The sequence below is a fragment of the Lampris incognitus genome, chromosome 5, assembly GCF_029633865.1.
Source record: "Lampris incognitus isolate fLamInc1 chromosome 5, fLamInc1.hap2, whole genome shotgun sequence".
NCBI lineage: Eukaryota > Metazoa > Chordata > Actinopteri > Lampriformes > Lampridae > Lampris > Lampris incognitus.
In genome coordinates this window covers 67,989,970-68,007,875 of record NC_079215.1, presented here as the reverse complement: position 1 = coordinate 68,007,875, position 17,906 = coordinate 67,989,970, and the positions used below count along the sequence as shown (strand labels likewise).

General features: G+C 44.3%; 1 protein-coding gene across 1 annotated transcript; it reads right to left on the bottom strand.

The window, feature by feature from the left end:
* Window positions 1-511: 511 nt before the first annotated feature.
* On the bottom strand, window positions 512-15,639 carry LOC130113358 (myelin and lymphocyte protein-like). The gene is made up of 4 exons (XM_056280943.1): window positions 15,550-15,639; window positions 5,505-5,672; window positions 3,108-3,233; window positions 512-586 (listed from the first exon to the last, which is right to left on the bottom strand). The coding sequence occupies exons 1-4, from the start codon at window positions 15,637-15,639 to the stop codon at window positions 512-514; spliced, it is 459 nt and encodes a 152-aa protein (XP_056136918.1).
* Between the last annotated feature and the right edge of the window lie 2,267 nt (window positions 15,640-17,906).

Below are 17,906 nucleotides of genomic sequence, written 5' to 3'. Positions count from 1 at the left end.
CAGTGGCCTCTCTTTCGAGGAGGAACGCTGGTTTGGCCATCTGTGTGAAGAGGGAGCCACCATCCCTGAACTGAGAGGGGGGCCTATTGCTGTTTTCGGTCATTATGCCACTGTATTGTTTATAAGGGTTGGGATACCTGCAGTCAGTTGACACTGAAGAAGTCACCAAGATGAGCGATGAAACATTTCTCTGAATAGATGTGTCCAGAGGAACTGATTCAACTCTCTGTGACTACGCACATCATTTTTCCTGGCAAAGTCATCATGTGAATCTTCAGGATTGTAACTTTAAAACACTAAGACGTTTTAAGTGATATCAAACAGAATGTCATGGTTGTATTTTTATGGATGCTGCGTGATCTTTCTGATTCAAGCAGACGGGACGTCAGCATCTTCTCATGGTTCATCTCTGATCACAGAACTTGCTCTACGTCCCGGCGGGTTTTGGCTTCATCGGCCGGATCTGAACCCAACTTTGAATCTGGACTGATGGATGACAGGATGAGGTGGATCAGAAAGACTTCCATCTGATGGCAGACAGAATGGTGTGGATGAAGTACAGCAGGGTAGCCATATAAGAGAATACCTGGGGAAAAAACAAGAGAGAGAGAGAGAGAGAGATGTTGACCATAAACATATTAATGTCCCAAAAATCTGATTTTACTGTTCATAGAAGCTTTGGGAAACCCGTTTCCCTTGGGGTAGGCCAGTCTTAGCCAATGAAGGACTGTTGGGCATCGGGGTAGGCCATTCTAGGCCTACCCCGATGCCCAACAGTCCTTCATTGTGGACACTGATGCCAGTAACGTAGGGATTGCAGTTGTCCTCTCCCAGCGGGGAGAAAATGGGGAGCATGTCGTGGCCTACTTCAGTCGTACCCTGAGTCAGGCAGAAAAGAACTACTGCGTAACCTGATGCAAGCTGCTGGCAGTGGTTCTGGCAGTATGACACTTCCAGCCATATTTAAAGGGCAGCCACTCCCTCATCTGCACTGACCATGCCTCACTTACCTGGCTTGAGGACAAGGTAAGTGAGGGCCACCCTGAGGGTCAGGTAGCCTGATGGCTGGAGACCCTTCAAGGGTATGACTTCGAAATGCAGCATCGGGCGGGGCGACACCATAGCAACTCTTGCATATTTGTTCTCTGTATGAATTTCCATTTCCCTTCACTAGTTCCATGATTTATTGTTATGTTGCTGTTGATGTTCATTCATTCATTCATCATCAGCTGCTTCTCTGGGGTCGGGTCGTGGTGGCAGAAAGCTAAGTAGGGCACCCCGGACACCCGTCTCCCCAGAAACGCCCTCCAGCTCCTCCTGGGGGATCCCAAGGTGTTCCCAGACCAGCTTGGACATGTAGTCCCTCCAGTGAGTTCTGGGTCTACCCCGGGGTCTCCTCCCAGTTGGCCGTGCCCGGAAAACCTCCAAAGGAAGGCGCCCAGGAGGCATCCTAATCAGATGCCCGAACCACTTCAACTGGCTCCTTTCGATGCGAAGGAGCAGCGGCTCTACTCCGAGCTCCCTCCGGATGTCCGAGCTCTTTCCCCTATCTCTAAGGCTGAGCCCAGACACCCTACGGAGGAAACTCATTTCAGCCGCTTGTATCTGCGATCTCATGCTTTTGGTCACTACCCAAAGCTCATGACCATAGGTGAGGATTGGAATGAAGACTGACTGGTAAATTGAGAGGTTTGCCTTCTGGCTCAGCTCCCTCTTCACCACAATGGTCTGGTACAACGTCCACATTACTGCTGATGCTGCACCAATCCGCCTGTCAATCCCCTGCTCCATCCTACACAGTAGATGTATTTATTGATTTAAAAAAACATTCGACACAATAGATCACAACATATTAATTGCTAAATTACATACATGTGGTGTGAGAAGAGTGGTTTTAAATTGGTTAAGCAGTTATTTAGATGACAGAAAGCAATTTGTTCAGTTTGCTGGCAATACATCTGAGTGCATGCAGATTGAACGTGGAGTCCCACAAGGCTCGGTGTTGGGGCCGAAACTTTTCATTTTATATATCAGTGACATATGTGAAGTGTCAAAGATACTGCAGTTTGTTTTGTTTGCAGATGACACTCTTTGTTTAGTTCAGGAGATGACTTAAAAGTTTAGGAGAAAGCATTGTAAATGAAATGGTCCAACTGAAAAGATGGTTTGAGGAAAATAAGTTATCATTTAATATGAACAAAACTAAGTTTATGACATGGAAATCTCATATAGCATATGTAAACAAGGGTGTGTAAGATTATTTCTGTTCAGAACAAAGCAAAGTACATGTTAGATTACAAGGTAATGTGAATTCTGTACTGTTCACTTATTTTGCCATATTTCAGTTACTGTGTGGAAGTGTGGGGCAACATAAAGCCATTGGTGATATGACAGAAAAGAGCAGTAAGAATGATTCATAAAGTGGATCCAAGAGAACACACCGACGGACTGTTTATGAAGTCAGGATTAATGAAACTTAGAGGTTTAGCTGTGTTACAGACATTGTTAGTTATGTACAGGGCAAAAAGCAGAGTATCACCAGAAGATTTACAAAAGTTATTTGTTCTTAGTTCAGAGGACGAGGACCATAGAAGGGGATGTAATTTTAAACATCAGTATGCACGTGCTACTTTAAAGCAGATGTGTATTTCGGTATGTGGCGCCAAACTGTGGAATTCTTTAGAGAGCGATCTGAAGGGCTGTACAAATATCTCTCAGCTCCACAACATGTATAAGGAGATAACACTTAGACAGTATGGAGTCGTCAGCTAATGGGTTGTCAGTTGATGGTGAATCATTGTGTATGGCTTTGTGATTCTCTCTCATTTCTCATGTAGCTGTGAGAGTTAGTTGTTGAGTAACTGACTGACAGACCATGTATTCAGTTGTGTGTTTATGTTTGAGTAAGGGGCAGGTAAAATAAAGTGTCCTTCTCCCTGCTCCTCTTCGGCCATGCAATGTGTAAACTGAGTTGCGTTTGATCATGAATTGCTTGTTTCTGTCTGGAGCTGTGCATTCCCATGAGCAGAATAAATAATAATGAAATGCAATATTAAATAGATGTTAATAAATAGATACAAGAGCTTCTTCAGATAAAGCCGACTCACCACGGCAGAGATATCCAGCTGGTAGTTCTTGAAGTTGGTGCCATCTTTCTTTTCCAGGGTCACTTTCGCCAAAGCCACTGAAGCACTGAGGTAGAAGAAGGCTGCCACGCCATGGTAAATAAAGTCCTACAAGAAAGAAGAGTAGAAGAAGAGATGAAACAGTTCATCTCAAGTTCAAGTTGTTTTGTTTGTCAAATGCACACATGCCCAACACTGCTGGCAATGAAATGCTTAGCCATCAGTTCATCTGGAAGAAACACAGAGCAGTCAGCAGTAAAACCAGTAGAAAACCAGTAGAACAAGTAGAACATCAACCACTGTCCCCAGTGCAGTCAAGGTCTAAGGGACTCTTGCACTCCAGCTGACCTACTTGGTGAGACATGTGGTGCAGTGACTTCTGGCGCTGCAAAGAAATTGAAAAGCACACAGGAACAGGCGCAGGAGGAAATTACAAGATAAAAGGAGGCAACTCCCACTCCACTTGCAGGAGCCAATCCACTGTACTAGTGGAAGGAGCACCAGAGCGAGTATCCACTCGTCACACCTTGTAAAGAGATACCTGTGTATCCCGGACACAAGTGTTTCCCCAGAGAGTCTTCTGTACCACGGGGGATATAATCATAGCACAGGAGTGCATTTAGCCCAGACAATGCTGATCAAATTCTGTTCCTGAACAAAAATCTGAAGACAAAGTGGGCCTGCTACTGAACTCACGTGTTGGAGGGTCTGTTCAGTGTTCACCTCAGACAGGCCAGAGGTTACTCAGCTAAAGACAGGCCAGACGGTCAGGACACTTGATACTTAACATGTAACCATTCAGGCGTCCGGGTAGCGTAGCAGTCTATTCCGTTGCCTACCAACACGGGGATCGCTGGTTCGAATCCCCGTGTTACCTCCGACTTGGTCGGGCGTCCCTACAGACACAACTGGCCGTGTCTGCGGGTGGGAAGCCGGATGTGGGTATGTGTCCTGGTCGCTGCACTAGCGCCTCCTCTGGTCGGTCGGGGCGCCTGTTCGGGAAGGGGGGAGGGGAACTGGGGGAATAGCGGGATCCTCCCACGCACTACCTCCCCCTGGTGAAACTCCTCACTGTCAGGTGAAAAGAAGCGGCTGGTGACTCCACATGTATGGGAGGAGGCATGTGGTAGTCTGCAGCCCTCCCCGGATCAGCAGAGGGGGCGGAGCAGAGACCGGGACGGCTCGGAAGAGTGGGGTAATTGGCCAAGTACAACTCGAGGAGGTCGGTGAGGTATGGGGGAGCCAGTTTGTGAAGGCCTTTATAAGTAAGAACCAGGAGTTTGTAATTGATCCGGTGGGAGATGGGTAGCCAGTGGAGGTCTTTTAGGACCGGGGTGATGTGGTGCCAGGATTTGGTGAAAGTTAAAAGTCGGGCGGATGCGTTCTGGACCAATTGGAGTCTCTTGATAGAGCTAGCACTGATGCCATAGAGGAGTGAGTTGCAGTAATCAAGTGTCTGAAACAGACAGAGTGGTCAGCAGCACCGGGGCTCCGCAGGGGACGGTCCTGTCTCCCTTCCTTTTCACCCTCTACACCACGGACTTCAACTACCACACAGAGTCCTGCCGTCTTCAGGAGTTCTCTGATGACTCTGCTGTAGTTGGATGCACCAGTAAGGGCGAGGAGGCTGAGTAGAGGGCTGTGGTGGGAAACTTTGTCACGTGGTGTGAGCGGTACAATCTGTAGCTCAGCGTGACTAAGACAAAGGAGTTGATTGTTGATCTGAAGAGGGACATGACACCAGTGACCCCTGTCCCCACCCAGGGGGTCAGTGTGGACACTGTGGAATACTACAAGTACCTGGGGGTGTATATAGACAATAAACTGATCCACAAGGCCGGTGACGTTGTGGGGGTGGAGCTGGATTCTCTGGCGGCGGTTTCTGGGGACAATGTCTTCCACCCACTCCATGACATGCTGGTTGGGCACAGGAGTACTTTTAGTAAGAGACTCATTCTGCTGAAAAGCACCACAGAGCGCCACAGGAGGTCAGTCCTGCCTGTGGCCATCAAACTTTACAACTCCTCCCTCAGACTCAGACTGTCAGACACTCTGAGTTAATGGTCATTGGACCGGCCCTGTCGGGTTTTGTTCCTGCTGCTTGTTGTGTGCTGCGGTAGTGCAGTATAGATAGGGTGGTATGTGCACCATGCTTGCTGATATATTTTGTTCTTATTTCTATTTCTTATTTTATCTTTTATTTCTATTTGGTTCTGATTTTCTTGTTTCTATTTGTTTCTATTTTCTTATCTTGTATCTTTTTAGTTTTTAGTTATTAGAGTGTGAGTGTCTGTAGTAGAACCCAATTTCCTCTTGGGGATCATTGATTCTGATTCTGATTCTGACGTCTGGACTGTTTGTGGTTTCAGACTGGCTCACCGCGGCGGCCCAGCTGCTCCTGTTGTGATGCCCCCCGCAGGCGAACACCAGCATCCAGATGAAGGTCATGACGAAGCAGAAGACGGAGACGAACATGACCCAGCCCTGTGGGTTCGCTGGGTCCACCAGAGTACACGCCACTAGGATCCACACCAGACCTCCAAACACCTGCAGAACACACGGCTTACAGATAACTGTGCTCTGTGTAGCATATCTGCTATCCTGAACCATCATGTGACAAGTACAAAACAAGATATACGACTAGAAGACATTATCAATAGTAAATATCCTTATATGACTGATAAATTGTATGACGAGTAAATAATAAAACAGATAAATATAATGACTAATGAATATCATAACAAGACCAGTAAATATTTTGAGTAGTGAATAACAAGTAAGCATCCTACTAAGGATTATAAATGTCATCACATGTCTAGTAACCATCATAATGTGACTAGTAAATATGACTAGTAATCATCATAATGTGACTAGTAAATATGACTAGTAAATATGAGAAGGAACCATCATAATGTAAAAAGTAAACATGACTAGTAACCGTCACAATGTGACTCGTAAATATGACTAGTAACCATCTTAATGTGACTCGTAAATATGACTAGTAACCATCATAATGTTCATTCATTCATTCATTCATTCATTCATTCATCATCAGCCATTTCTCTGAGGTCGGATCGCGGTGGCAGCAAGCTAAGTAGGGTACTCCAGACGTCCCTCTCCCCAACAACGCCCTGCAGTTCCTGCTGGGGAATCCCAAGGTGTTCCCAGGCCAGATTGGACATGTAGTCCCTCCAGCAAGTTCTGGGTCTACCCCGGGGTCTCCTCCCAGTTGGCCGTGCCCGGTAAACCTCCAAAGGAAGGCACCCAGGAGGCATCCTAATTAGATGCCCGAACCACCTCAACTGGCTCCTTTCGATGTGAAGGAGCAGCGGCTCTACTCCGAGCTCCCTCCGGACGTCCCTCCTCACCCTATCTCTAAGGCTGAGCCCAGACACTCTACGGAGGAAACTCATTTCAGCCACTTGTATCCGCGATCTCACCCTTTCAGTCACTACCCAAAGCTCCTGACCATAGGTGAGGGTTGGAACAAAGACTGACTGGTAAACTGAGAGCTTTGCCTTCCGGCTCAGCTCCCTCTTCACCACAACGGTCCGGTACAATGTCCACATTACTGCTGATGCTGCACCAATCCACCTGTCAATCTCCCGCTCCATCCTACCCTCACTCGTCAACAAGACCCCGAGATACCTGAACTCCTTCACTTGAGACAACAACTCATCCCCAACCCGGAGGGAGCAATCCACCATTTTCCGGTAGAGAACCATGGCCTCAGACTTGGAGGTGCTGACTCTCATCTCGGCCATTTCACACTCAGCTGCAAACCGCCCCAGTGCGCTGGAGGTCACGTTCTGATGAAGCCAACAAAACCACATCATCTGTGAAGAGCAGAGATGCAATTCTGAGGTTCCCAAAACAGACACTCCTCACCTTGGCTGCACCTTGAGATCCTGTCCATGAATATCACAAACAGAATGGGAGACTAGGGACAAACTTGGCGGAGTCTGACACCCACCGAAAACGTGTTTGACTTTGTGCCGAGAATGTGGACACAGCTCTCACTTTGGTTATACAAGAACCAGATGGCTTCTAGCAACTGCACCGGTACCCCATACTCCCACAGTACCCCCCATAGAGTGCCCCGGGTACACCGGGCACTCTGTGTGCGTGTATATATATATATATATATAAACACTAAACACTGAACAGCAAAATCACAATTCTTCTGTTTGCAGTTTTAAGTTAAATTTTACCTATACTAATTTATATATTTGTCTACGATGTTGCAATGTGACACATTCTGTTGACAGGCCCGTTGCCCTAACGTCTGTGGTCATGAATTCCTTCGAGAGACTGGTATTGGCCCACCTGAAGGAAATCACAGGCCCCCTGCTCGACCCCCTGCAGTTTGCCTACCAAGCAAACAGGTCAGTGGAGGATGCAGTCAACACGGGATGGCACTACATCTTCCAACACTTCAACTCTCCAGGGACTTACGCAAGGGTCCTGTTTGTGGACTTCAGTTCAGCGTTCAACACCATCGTCCCAGATATCCTCCACTCCAAATTCACCCTGCTCCCTCCACCAGCCCCCATCTGCCAGTGGATTAAAAACTTCCTGACAGACAGGAGGCAGCTGGTGAGGCTGGGGAAAAACACATCCAGCACCCGGACAATCAGCACTGGTGCCCCCCAGGGATGTGTGCTCTCCCCTCTACTCTTCTCCCTCTACACAAATGAGTGCACCTCACGTAACCCGTCTGTTTAACTCCTGAAATTTACGGATGACACAAACATCATTGGCCTTATCCGGGAATGTGATGAGTCTGCATGTAGATGGGAGGTTGATCATCTGGCCTTCTGGTGTGGCCATAACAACCTGGAGCTGAATATGTTCAAAACAGTGGAGATGACGGTGGACTTCAGGAGGAGACCCCCCAACACTGCCTCCCCTCACCATACTCAACAGCAGTGAAAACCTACAGATTTCTGGGTTCCACAATCTCCCAGGACCTAAGGGGGCATCCAACATAGACACAATCATCAAAAAGGCCCAGCAGAGGATGTACTTTCTCCACCAGCTCAAGAAGTTCAACCTGCCTCAGGAACTGCTGATTCAGTTCTACACTCAATAATCCAGTCTGGCCTCTGCACATCCATCACTGTCTGGTCTGGATCGGCCACCAAACAGGACAGGGACAGACCTCAACAGACAGTTAGGTCTGCAGAGAAAATCACTGGTGCCAACCTGCCCTCCATTCAGGACTTATACACCTCCAGACTCAGGAACCAGGCAGGCAACATCACTGCAGACCCATCACACCCTGGTCCCAACCTGTTCCAACTCCTCCCCTCTGGTAGGCGCTACAGAGCACTGTACCCCAAAACAACCAGATATAAAAACAGTTTCTTTCCGCGGGCTGTCATTCAAATTAACACAACACTGTCAATAAATAATAATAATAATAATAATAATAAATCAATCTTATATAGCGCTTTTCAAGTACTAAAAGTCACTTTACAATAAATGGAGTGAAACAAGACGACAGATGAACATAACACAGACATACAGGGGTGGCTGGGAAGGGGGGCAGACATACAGGGGTGGAAGGGAAGGGGGGCTACGAGAGGGAGAAGCGGCAGCCACAGACGACGCCAGCAGTACTCTCCCACTTGGACAGATATAAAGGGGAAGAAAAACAAACATCATAAATCACATAAATCACAGATGCAGGTCAAACGCTCAGTCCCCAGCCTGCCCCAGACCAGGGGTGTATGAGCGGACGGGGGGGGGGGGGCTGTGCTTGACCTGCATCTGTGTAGTAGTGTTGTTATTCTATGTTCAGTACAATGAGAGAGTTGTGTTGTAGTGTTGTTATTCTGTGTTCAGTACACTGAGAGAGTTGTGTTGTAGTGTTGTTATTCTATGTTAAGTACACTGAGAGAGTTGTGTTGTAGTGTTGTTATTCTATGTTCAGTACACTGGGAGAGTTGTGTTGTAGTGTTGGTATTCTATGTTCGGTACACTGAGAGAGTTGTGTTGTAGTGTTGTTATTCTATGTTCAGTACACTGAGAGAGTTGTGTTGTAGTGTTGTTATTCTGTGTTCAGTACACTGAGAGAGTTGTGTTGTAGTGTTGTTATTCTATGTTAAGTACACAGAGAGTTGTGTTGTAGTGTTGTTATTCTATGTTAAGTACACTGAGAGAGTTGTGTTGTAGTGTTGTTATTCTATGTTAAGTACACTGAGAGAGTTGTGTTGTAGTGTTGTTATTCTATGTTAAGTACACTGAGAGAGTTGTGTTGTAGTGTTGTTATTCTATGTTAAGTACACTGAGAGAGTTGTGTTGTAGTGTTGTTATTCTATGTTCAGTACACTGGGAGAGTTGTGTTGTAGTGTTGTTATTCTATGTTCTGTACACTGAGAGAGTTGTGTTGTAGTGTTGTTATTCTATGTTCAGTACACTGAGAAAGCCATGACACAAGAGTCACATTCCCTGTGTGTGCAGACCCACATGGCCAGTAAACATGGTTCTGGTTTATTGTACACTGCTCAAAAAAATAAAGGGAACACCTAAAAACACAATATAGACCTCGATGAATGAAATATTTCAGCTGAAAATCTTTATTTATTAGACAGAGGAATGTGTTTAGAGCAAAATAATCTAAGAATGATCAATGGAAATCAAAATCATTAGCCCATTAAGGTCTGGATTCAGACTCATACTCAAAATCAAAGTGGAAAATGAGAACATAGGCTGATCCAACTTCTGTGGAAATTCTTCAAGACGATTCAAAATGAGGCTCAGTAGTGTGTGTGGCCTCCACGTGCCTGTATGCACTCCCTACAACGTCTGGGCATGCTCCTGATGAGACGACGGATGGTCTCCTGAGGGATCTCCTCCCAGACCTGGATCAGGGCATCGGTCAACTCCTGGACAGTCTGTGGTGCGACATCGCGTTGGCGGATGGTACGAGACATGATGTCCCAGAGGTGCTCGATTGGATTCAGGTCTGGGGAACGTGCAGGCCGGTCCATAGCATCAATGCCCTCGACATACAGGAACTGCTGACACACTCTGGCCACATGAGGACGAGCATTGTCATGCATGAGCAGGAACCCAGGGCCCACTGCACCAGCATATGGTCTGACAATGGGTCTGAGGATCTCATCCCGGTACCTAATGGCAGTCATGGTACCTCTGGCTAGCACGTAGAGGTCTGTGCGGCCCTCCAAGGATATGCCTCCCCAGACCATCACTGACCCACCGCCAAACCGGTCATGCTGGAGGATGTTGCAGGCAGCAGAACGTTCTCCACAGCGTCTCCAGACTCTCTCACGTCTGTCACATGTGTTCAGTGTGAACCTGCTCTCATCTGTGAAGAACACAGGGCGCCAATGGCGAATCTGCCAACCAAGATGTTCTCTGGCAAAGGTCAATCGGGCTGCACGGTGTTGGGCTGTGAGCACAGGCCCCAATTGTGGACGTCGGGCCCTCATACCATCCTCATACATTCTGTTTCTCACTGTTTGAGCAGAAACCTGCACATTAGTGGCCTGTTGAAGGTCGTTTTGTAGGGCTCCGGCAGTGCTCCTCCTGTTCCTCCTTGCACAAAGGACCAGATAGCGGTCCTGCTGCGGGGTTGTTGTCCTCCTGCGGCCCCCTCCACGTCTCCTGGTGTACTGGCCTGTCTCCTGGTACCTCCTCCATGCTCTGGACACTGTGCTGGGAGACACATCAAATCTTCTTGCCACAACACGCATTGATGTGCCATCCTGGATGAGCTGCACTACCTGAGCAACTTCTGTAGGTTGCAGATACCGCCTCATGCCACCTCTAGTGGTGAGGGCACTAGCAAAATGAAAAACTAACCAAAGATCGGCCAGAAAAGATGAGGGCAGGCAAATGGTCTGTGGCCACCACCTGCAAATCCATTCCTTTTATAGGGGTTGTCTTGCAAATTGTCTCATTTCCACCTGGTGGAAATGAGACAATTTACCAACAGGTGAAATTGAGTCACAAATCAGTGTTGCTTCCTAACTGGACAGGTTGATATCTCAAAAGTGTGATTGACTTGGAGCTACATTGCATTGCTTATGTGTTCCCTTTATTTTTTTGAGCAGTGTACTTTTGTTTTGTTTCACACTTGTTTTGGCAAGGTACACGTATGTTTCCCATGCCAATAAATCCCTTGTGAATTTCAATTGAGAGACAGAGACAGACAGACAGCGAGAGAGACTGAGATAGAGAGAGAGACAGAGACAGACAGACAGCGAGAGAGACTGCGATAGATAGAGAGAGAGAGAGAGACAGATGGTGAGAGAAGGACAGAGATTGAAAGAGATTTACCGAGGCATGTGTCAGTAGCAACCTGGGGAAGTTATTCTGCAGCATCCTAAGCAAGACTTCCTCAGTGATGATAATGTCCTGAGCCGAAGTCAAATCGGTTTTACATCACAACATCAAACTACAGACCATATCTATACCCTCCACACCCTCATTAATAAACATGTCCACCAAAACAAGGTCAACATCTTCTCTTGCTTTGTAGATTTAAAAAAAGCGTTTGACTCAATTTGGCACAGCGGTCCGTTTCTGAAATTAATTAAAAAGGTGTAGGGGGGAAAACATATGACATAATTAAAACAATGTATACAAATAATAAATGCACTGTGAAAATTGCCAATATGGAAACAGATTTTTCTCCTCAAAGTAGGGGTGTGAGACAGGGCTGCGGTCTCAGCCCCACCCTGTTTAACAGTTATATTGATGAACTGGCAACATCTCTAGAACAATCAGATATCCCTGGTCTCACCCTCTCTGACGCACAAATTAAATGCCTACTTTTTGCAGATGATCTAATATTATTAGCTTCATCTAAAGAGGCATTACAACAGCAACTGGATCATCTGCAAAACTTCTGTCAGACCTGGGCCCTGACAATTCATCTGAAACAGACTAGAACTATGGTCTTCCAGAAGCGACCCAGGTGTCAGGGAAACCCAAATAGGTTCTTACTAGGCTACACTGACACAGAACACACACACAGCTACACATATTTGGGGTTAATAATTACCTCTACAGGAAATTTCAATCTCACTATTAATGATCTCAGAGACAAGGGAAGAAGAGCTTTCTATACTATAAAGAAAGTCTTCAAACATAGACATACCTGTTAGAACATGGCTCAAAATAATCAGATCCATAATTGAATCAATGCTACTATATGGCAGTGAAGTGTGGGGTCCTCTTGTAAATCAAGACCTTGAAAAATGGGACAAACACCCAATCGAAACCCTGCACACTGAGATTTGCAAGAACATTCTCAGAGTACACAGGAACACACCCAACAATGGATGCCGAGCAGAACTGGGCCAGTTTCCCCTGTTAATAACGATGCAAAAAAGAGCAATCACATTCTACCAACACCTAAAAGCAAGTGACCTAGACTCCTACCATCACAAAGCTCTCAGTTTCCAAAAGGAGAACAAAGAGAGGAGTCCCCTCAGCTAGCTGGTCTTGAGGCTCAGCTCAGCCAACAGCACAAGTCATCAGGACAACCTTCACACAATCTGGCCCAACCAAATTATAGCAAAAGAAAAAGAAAATTACATTAACCATTGAACATCTATCACAAAAACTCAAAGAAAACTTCAACGTTATGTGGCTCTAAACAGACGGTACACGATGGCAGACTACTGACCACCATAACCGATCAGAAACTGAGAAAGGCATTGACTATGTACAGACTCAGTGATCACAGCTTGGCCATAGAGACTGGCCGACACAGGCAGACCTGCTGCCCAAAGAAGACAGGCTGTATCGGCTCTGTCCAGAGAGACAGGTGGAGACAGAGCAACACTTCCTGCTACAATGTAGCACATACCAAGACTTAAGAACAAAATTCTTTACATAAATTAAATGTAAATTCCAAGACTTGGACACACTCTCTGACCAGACCAAAATGACATGGACACACTCTCTGACCAGACCAAAATGACATGGACACACTCTCTGACCAGACCAAAATGGCTTGGACACTCTCTGACCAGACCAAAATGACTTGGACACACTCTGACCAGACCAAAATGACTTGGACACACTCTGACCAGACCAAAATGACTTGGACACACTCTCTGACCAGACCAACATGACTTGGACACACTCTCTGACCAGACCAAAATGACTTGAACACACTCTCTGACCAGACCAACATGACTTGGACACACTCTCTGACCAGACCAAAATGACATGGACACACTCTCTGACCAGACCAACATGACTTGGACACACTCTCTGACCAGACCAAAATGACTTGGACACTCTGACCAGACCAAAATGACTTGGACACACTCTGACCAGACCAAAATGACTTGGACACACTCTCTGACCAGACCAAAATGCAACATGTACTTGGGGAAAACAGTGTCAGCTCATAGATGCAGCAGCGAGACATGTCGGGTCATGTGACAGCCTGAGAGACAAGCAGCACAACACATGACAGCTGTAGTCTCCTCACCACCCATGCTCCACCTGCTGATCTGCTTCTGTTTCTCTATTGTTACAGCTGTGTTATTGTTTCTTTATTGATCGTTACAATGTTGTGTTGATGTTCATTATTAGTGTTATTGTGTACCATTCAAACTGCGTTAGGATGCTTTGGCAACATTGCCGTAAAACTTTCATGCCAATAAAGCCCTTTGAATTGAGAATTGATAGAGAGAGACAAACAGAGAGAGAGACAGATGGAAAGAGAAAAACAGGGATAGAGAGAGCGACAGATGGAGGGAGAGAGACAAACATATGGAGAGAGACAAACAGATGGAGAGAGAGAGACAGATAGAGACAGACAGACCGAGATGGAGAGAGAGAGACAGACCGAGATAGAGAGACAGACAGATGGAGAGAGAGAGAGAGAGAGAGAGAGAGAGAGAGAGAGAGAGAGAGAGAGAGAGAGAGAGAGAGAGAGAGAGAGAGACAGACGAGACAGAGAGACAGACAGATGAGAGAGACAGACAGACAGACAGATGGAGAGAGAGAGAGAGAGAGAGAGAGAGAGAGAGAGAGAGAGAGAGAGAGAGAGAGACAGATAGAGATAGAGTCAAACAGAGATACAGGGAGTGACAGACAGATGGAGAGAGACAGACAGATGAGAGATCGAGAGACCAGCAGATGGAGAGAGAGACAGACAGAGGAAGAGACAGACAGATTGAGAGACAGACAGAGAGACAGACAGAGACAGTGTTGTTGTTGTTTTACATGCCTTGGCAATATGTACACAAGCATATGTCATGCCAATAAAGCACATATTGAATTGACAGAGAGAGAGAGACAGACAGATGGAGAGACAGACAGAGATAGAGGAAGAGACAGAGAGATGGAGAGAGACAGATAGAGACAGACAGAGAGACACTCAGATGGAGAGAGAGAGACAAACAAAGATAGAGAGACAGACAGATGAGAGAGTGAGACAGATAGAGACAGACAGAGATAGAGAGAGACAGACAGATAGAGGGAGAGGCAGACACACAGATGGCGAGAGAGACAGACAAAGGTAGAGGGAGATACAGACAGATGAAGAGAGAGCTAGACAGCGATAGAGAGAGAGAGAGAGAGATTCAGATTCAGACTTTATTTATCCCAGAAGGGCAATTCAGAGACAGACAGAAGGAGATAGAGAGACAGACAGACAGACAGACAGAGAGAAACAGACAGAGCTAGAGAGACCGACAGATGGAGAGGGAAACAGACAGAGGAAGAGACAGACAGATGGAGAGAGACAGATAGAGACAGACAGATGGAGAGAGAGAGAATTGAGATAGAGACAGTTGGAGAGAGACTGACGTCAGATATCTGTTCATCTACATTCCAGTTGTGTTGTAACGTCACAGATCGATGTGTGTTTTTTGGGTGTGACAGTGAAACAGGTTGTTCGTCACTTGTAGTTGTGGAGATGAACTATGTAGTGTGTCTGTCTGGAGGTCTGACTTCTCATCTGGAGATAAACTATGTAGTGTGTCTGTCTGGAGGTCCAACTTCTCATCTGATAAACCGCAGCACCGCTGCTCTGAACAGACGCGTGCTCTGCTGGGTCTACTGACGGCGTTCCTCTGATCACCTGCGGGTTAATTAGCTGTTAGTGGAACACGAGCCTCTGTCCATGAAGCCAACACGCCTCGTCTGCTCTGCACGCGCACCGCACCGGGGTTATTAATAACTTCTGCACTTTTCAGAGCAAGACGACAAAACGCTCAGAAGTACAACTTTAACTGTGACACTGCGGTCTTATTTCTTCTTATTTCTTCTTTCGTCCAACACAACCCTCTGTGATGACACACATGATGAAGACCGACAGTCTGTTGTCCGTCAACAAGCACACTTCTGGATCCTCTGGACCAGAGCTATCAGCCCACATGCCCCCTACATGCTCCCTACATGCCCCGTCCGTCTGCCCCGGGAGACTCACCAACTCGGGCAGGTACAGGATGTCCGGGATGGTGGTGCAGATTCCCGCCCCGCGCGGCAGGTTGCTCATGGTGGCCGTGTTGGAAGCCATGGCTGCTCGTGCGTCCCGCTGCGCACCTGAACACAACTGAGAGAGTTTCGGCAGGGGCGGGGCGGGGTGGGGTGGGTTGGGGGGTGGGGGTGGGGGTTGAGGGGGGCGGGGCTGAAGGGTCAGTCATGACACTTCCGTATGTCAGAAAAACTGAATGATCTCTGTGCTGCCAGTGGAGTGTTAAGGTATGAGAATAATGCACGTGTTTTGTGTCATGTGACATTGAACAACACAGCAGCATGTCTGTTTGATGCCCTTATACCCGGTTGTTATGGAAACAGTTTATGGAATGGTTAAGTAGAAAAACCACAACAGTGCATATGATAGATCATAACAGTGTTATTTTTGTGTGTCGTTAGAAGATAAAAGATTGGACCTGCTGATCAGTGTTTTACTTATTTTAGCCATATTTTTTATTCACAAGGCCGAAATTATTAAGACTCCGCCCATCTTCACTGCTACTACAATGCACTCTGTATTAATCCTATATTAAGTTCCTGAAATTAATAAAATCAAAACGTGCCAAAGATCTTTATGGATTACTAGAAAATGGTCTGACCAATGTAATATCTTAAAAACGAACAATCGTTTAGTCATCCTTATTTATGATTCAGTTATTTTATGGTTATTTTACGTTTTATTCTGCCTAATTGATATATTTGTTATTTTGCGTTTTATTCTGCCTAATTGATGTATTTTATTATTATTTTACGTTTTATTCTGCTTAATTTATTTATTTTATGGTTATTTTATGTTTTATTCTGCGTAATTGATATTTTGTTGTTATTTTACGTTTTATTCTGCCTAATTGCTTTATTTTATCGTTATTTTCCGTTTTGTTCTGCCTAATTGATTTATTTGTTGTTATTTTACGTTTTATTCTGCCTAATTTATTTATTTTATGGTTATTTTATGTTTTATTCTGCCTACTTGATTTATTTTATGGTTATTTTACGTTTTATTTTACCTGATTGATTTATTTTGTTGTTATTTTCTGTTTTATTCTGCCTAATTGCTTTATTTTATGGTTATTTTACGTTTTATTCTGCCTAATCACTTTATTTTATAGTTATTTTACGTTTTATTCTGCCTAATTGATTTATTTTATTGTTATTTTATGTTTTATTCTGCCTAATTGATTTATTTTGCTGTTATTTTCCGTTTTATTTTTCCTAATTGCTTTATTTTGTGATTATATTACGTTTTATTCTGCCTAATTGATTTATTTTGTTGTTATTTTACGTTTTATTCTGTCTAATTGATTTATTTTATGGTTATTTTATGTTTTATTCGGCCTAATTGATTTATTTTGTGGTGATTTTACGTTTTATTCTGCTTAATTGATTTATTTTATTGTTATTTTATGTTTTTTCTGCCTATTCAATTTATTTTACGTTTTATTCTGCCTACTTGATTTATTTTATGGTTATTTTACGTTTTATTTTACCTGATTGATTTTATTTTTTGTTATTTTACGTTTTATTCTGCCTAATTGCTTTATTTTATGGTTATTTTACGTTTTATTCTGCCGAATTGCTTTATTTTATAGTTATTTTACGTTTTATTCTGCCTAATTGATTTATTTTGTTGTTATTTTATGTTTTATTCCGCCTAATTGATTTACTTTGTTGTTATTTTACGTTTTATTTTGCCTAATTGCTTTATTTTGTGATTATATTACGTTTTATTCTGCCTAATTGATTTATGTTATGGTTATTTTATGTTTTATTCCGCCTAATTGATTTATTTTGTGGTGATTTTACGTTTTATTCTGCTTAATGGATTTATTTTATTGTTATTTTATGTTTTGTTCTGCCTAATCAATTTATTTTACGTTTTATTCTGCCTACTTGATTTATTTTATGGTTATTTTACGTTTTATCTTACCTGATTGATTTATTTTGTTGTTATTTTACGTTTTATTTTGCCTAATTGCTTTATTTTGTAATTATATTACATTTTATTCTGCCTAATTGATTTATGTTATGGTTATTTTATGTTTTATTCCACCTAATTGATTTATTTTGTTGTTAATTTACGTTTTATTCTACCTAACTGATTTATTTTGTTGTTATTTTGCGTTTTATTTTGCCTAATTGATTTATTTTGTTGTTATTTCACGTTTTATTCTGCCTAATTGCTTTATTTTGTGATTATGTTACGTTTTATTCTGCCTAATTAATTTATGTTATGGTTAGTTTATGTTTTATTCTGCTTAATTGTTTTATTTTATGGTTATTTTATGTTTTGTTCTGCCTAATTGATTT